This window comes from Bos indicus, chromosome 23 (genome assembly GCF_029378745.1).
Source record: "Bos indicus isolate NIAB-ARS_2022 breed Sahiwal x Tharparkar chromosome 23, NIAB-ARS_B.indTharparkar_mat_pri_1.0, whole genome shotgun sequence".
Classification (NCBI taxonomy): domain Eukaryota; kingdom Metazoa; phylum Chordata; class Mammalia; order Artiodactyla; family Bovidae; genus Bos; species Bos indicus.
Genome location: NC_091782.1, coordinates 31452062 through 31453958, shown reverse-complemented (window position 1 = coordinate 31453958; position 1897 = coordinate 31452062). Strand labels below are relative to the sequence as shown.

Here is a 1897-nt window from a genome sequence, read left to right as displayed (position 1 = left end):
TTCCTTTCTTACATTAATGAATCTACTGTACATGGGGGCTTCTCTGGTGGCTCAGTGGTAAAAAAAAAAAATCTGCCTGCAATGCAGGAGGTGCAGGAGATGCGGGTTTGATCCCTGGTTTGGGAAGATCCCCTGGAGAAGGACATGGCAACCCACTCCAGTATGCTTGCCTGCAGAATCCCTTAGACAGAGGAACCTGGTGAACTGCAGTCCACAGGGTCACAAAGAGTCAGACACAACTGAAGCAACTTAGCACACACTGTACATTTTTTTTTTAAACATCTGTCTTCCATTGGCTCTATGATGTCACTCCTTACAGGTGTTCTTCTGTAAATATTCTTTCTCAGTCTGACTCAGTCCTCTTCTCTACATCTATTTAAATTTGATGGCATCTAAAAATCTATCCTCAGACCTCATTTCCATTCTTTTTTTTAACTCAAAAGTATTCTTGTAAGAGCACTCTTACTGAATTGGGGGTGTTTCAAGCACTGCCATAGTCTTCTGAGTTCCAAATCCTCATATCTAACTTTATGGTTGGCACACCTCTGACTGGGATTCTCCCATCAGAACTCGTTTCTTCTCCCAGTCATCTCCCTGTCACTGTTATCTGTTTCAAAAAATAGGAAAATTTATCTTTCATCTGCACATTCATCTTATCTGCTTATTATCTCTCCAGAAAGTTCTCATAACTTTTTTCAACCTATGTGAAGCTGTTGATCACATTTAGAAGTTCAATTTTTGAAAAAAAGGCTAAAGATTTTTCTGAATTAAATATTACCACATTCCCATGAAGATAAATTTGTCTTGATTTTAGTAGCTCTTTGCTGAGTACACTTAGTTACTTGACTAATAACTGTATCAATATCATACATTCTTTCCTGCTGTTCTTTGGCTTCCTAAACAGAGTCATCCTTGCTATCTTCAGAGTGACATGGCCAACCTGACCTCAGTGAGTGGATTCCTCCTTGTGGGGTTTTCTGCTGACCGTAAGCTTCAGATTTTACACGCACTGTTGTTTTTGATGACATACCTGCTGGCCTTGACAGGCAACCTCCTCATTATCACCATAACTACCTTGGACCATCGCCTCCATTCCCCCATGTACTACTTCTTGAAGCACCTCTCTTTTCTGGACCTGTGTTTCATCTCTGTCACAGTCCCCCAGGCCATCGCAAATTCACTCATGAACAATGGTTACATTTCCCTTGATCAGTGCATTCTTCAAGTTTTCTTCTTCATAGCTCTGGCCTCGTCAGAAGTGGCCATCCTCACAGTGATGTCTTATGACCGGTATGTAGCCATCTGTCAACCACTGCAATATGAGACCATTATGGACCCCTGTGCCTGTAGGCATGCAGTGATAGCTGCGTGGGTTGCTGGGGGCCTCTCTGGGCTCATGCACGCAGCTGTTAACTTCTCCATACCGCTCTGTGGGGAGAAAGTCATTCACCAATTCTTCTGTGATGTTCCTCAGATGCTGAAATTAGCCTGTTCTTATGAATTCATTAATGAGATTGCAGTGGCTGCATTCACAACCTCAACAGCATTTATTTGTTTGATCTCTATTGTGCTTTCCTACATTCGCATCTTCTCTGCAGTGCTGAGAATTCCATCAGCTGAGGGAAGAACCAAAGTCTTCTCTACCTGCCTACCCCACCTATTTGTAGTCACCTTCTTCCTCTCAGCTGCAGGCTTTGAGTTTCTAAGACCTCCTTCTGATTCCCAGTCAGCTATGGATCTCATGTTCTCCATCTTCTATACTGTGATACCTCCAACGCTCAATCCAGTTATCTATAGTTTACGGAATGAAGCCATGAAAGCGGCTCTGAGGAAGATACTGTCAAAAGAAGAATTCGCTCAGAGAAAGATGCATTTAAAAGCCATTTTTAAACTCTAA

General features: G+C 42.3%; 1 protein-coding gene across 1 annotated transcript; it reads left to right on the top strand.

Annotated features, from left to right (window-relative positions):
• The first annotated feature begins 931 nt into the window (after nucleotides 1–931).
• On the top strand, nucleotides 932–1897 carry LOC109576951 (olfactory receptor 14J1). The gene has a single exon (XM_019985597.2). The coding sequence runs from the start codon at nucleotides 932–934 to the stop codon at nucleotides 1895–1897; it is 966 nt and encodes a 321-aa protein (XP_019841156.2).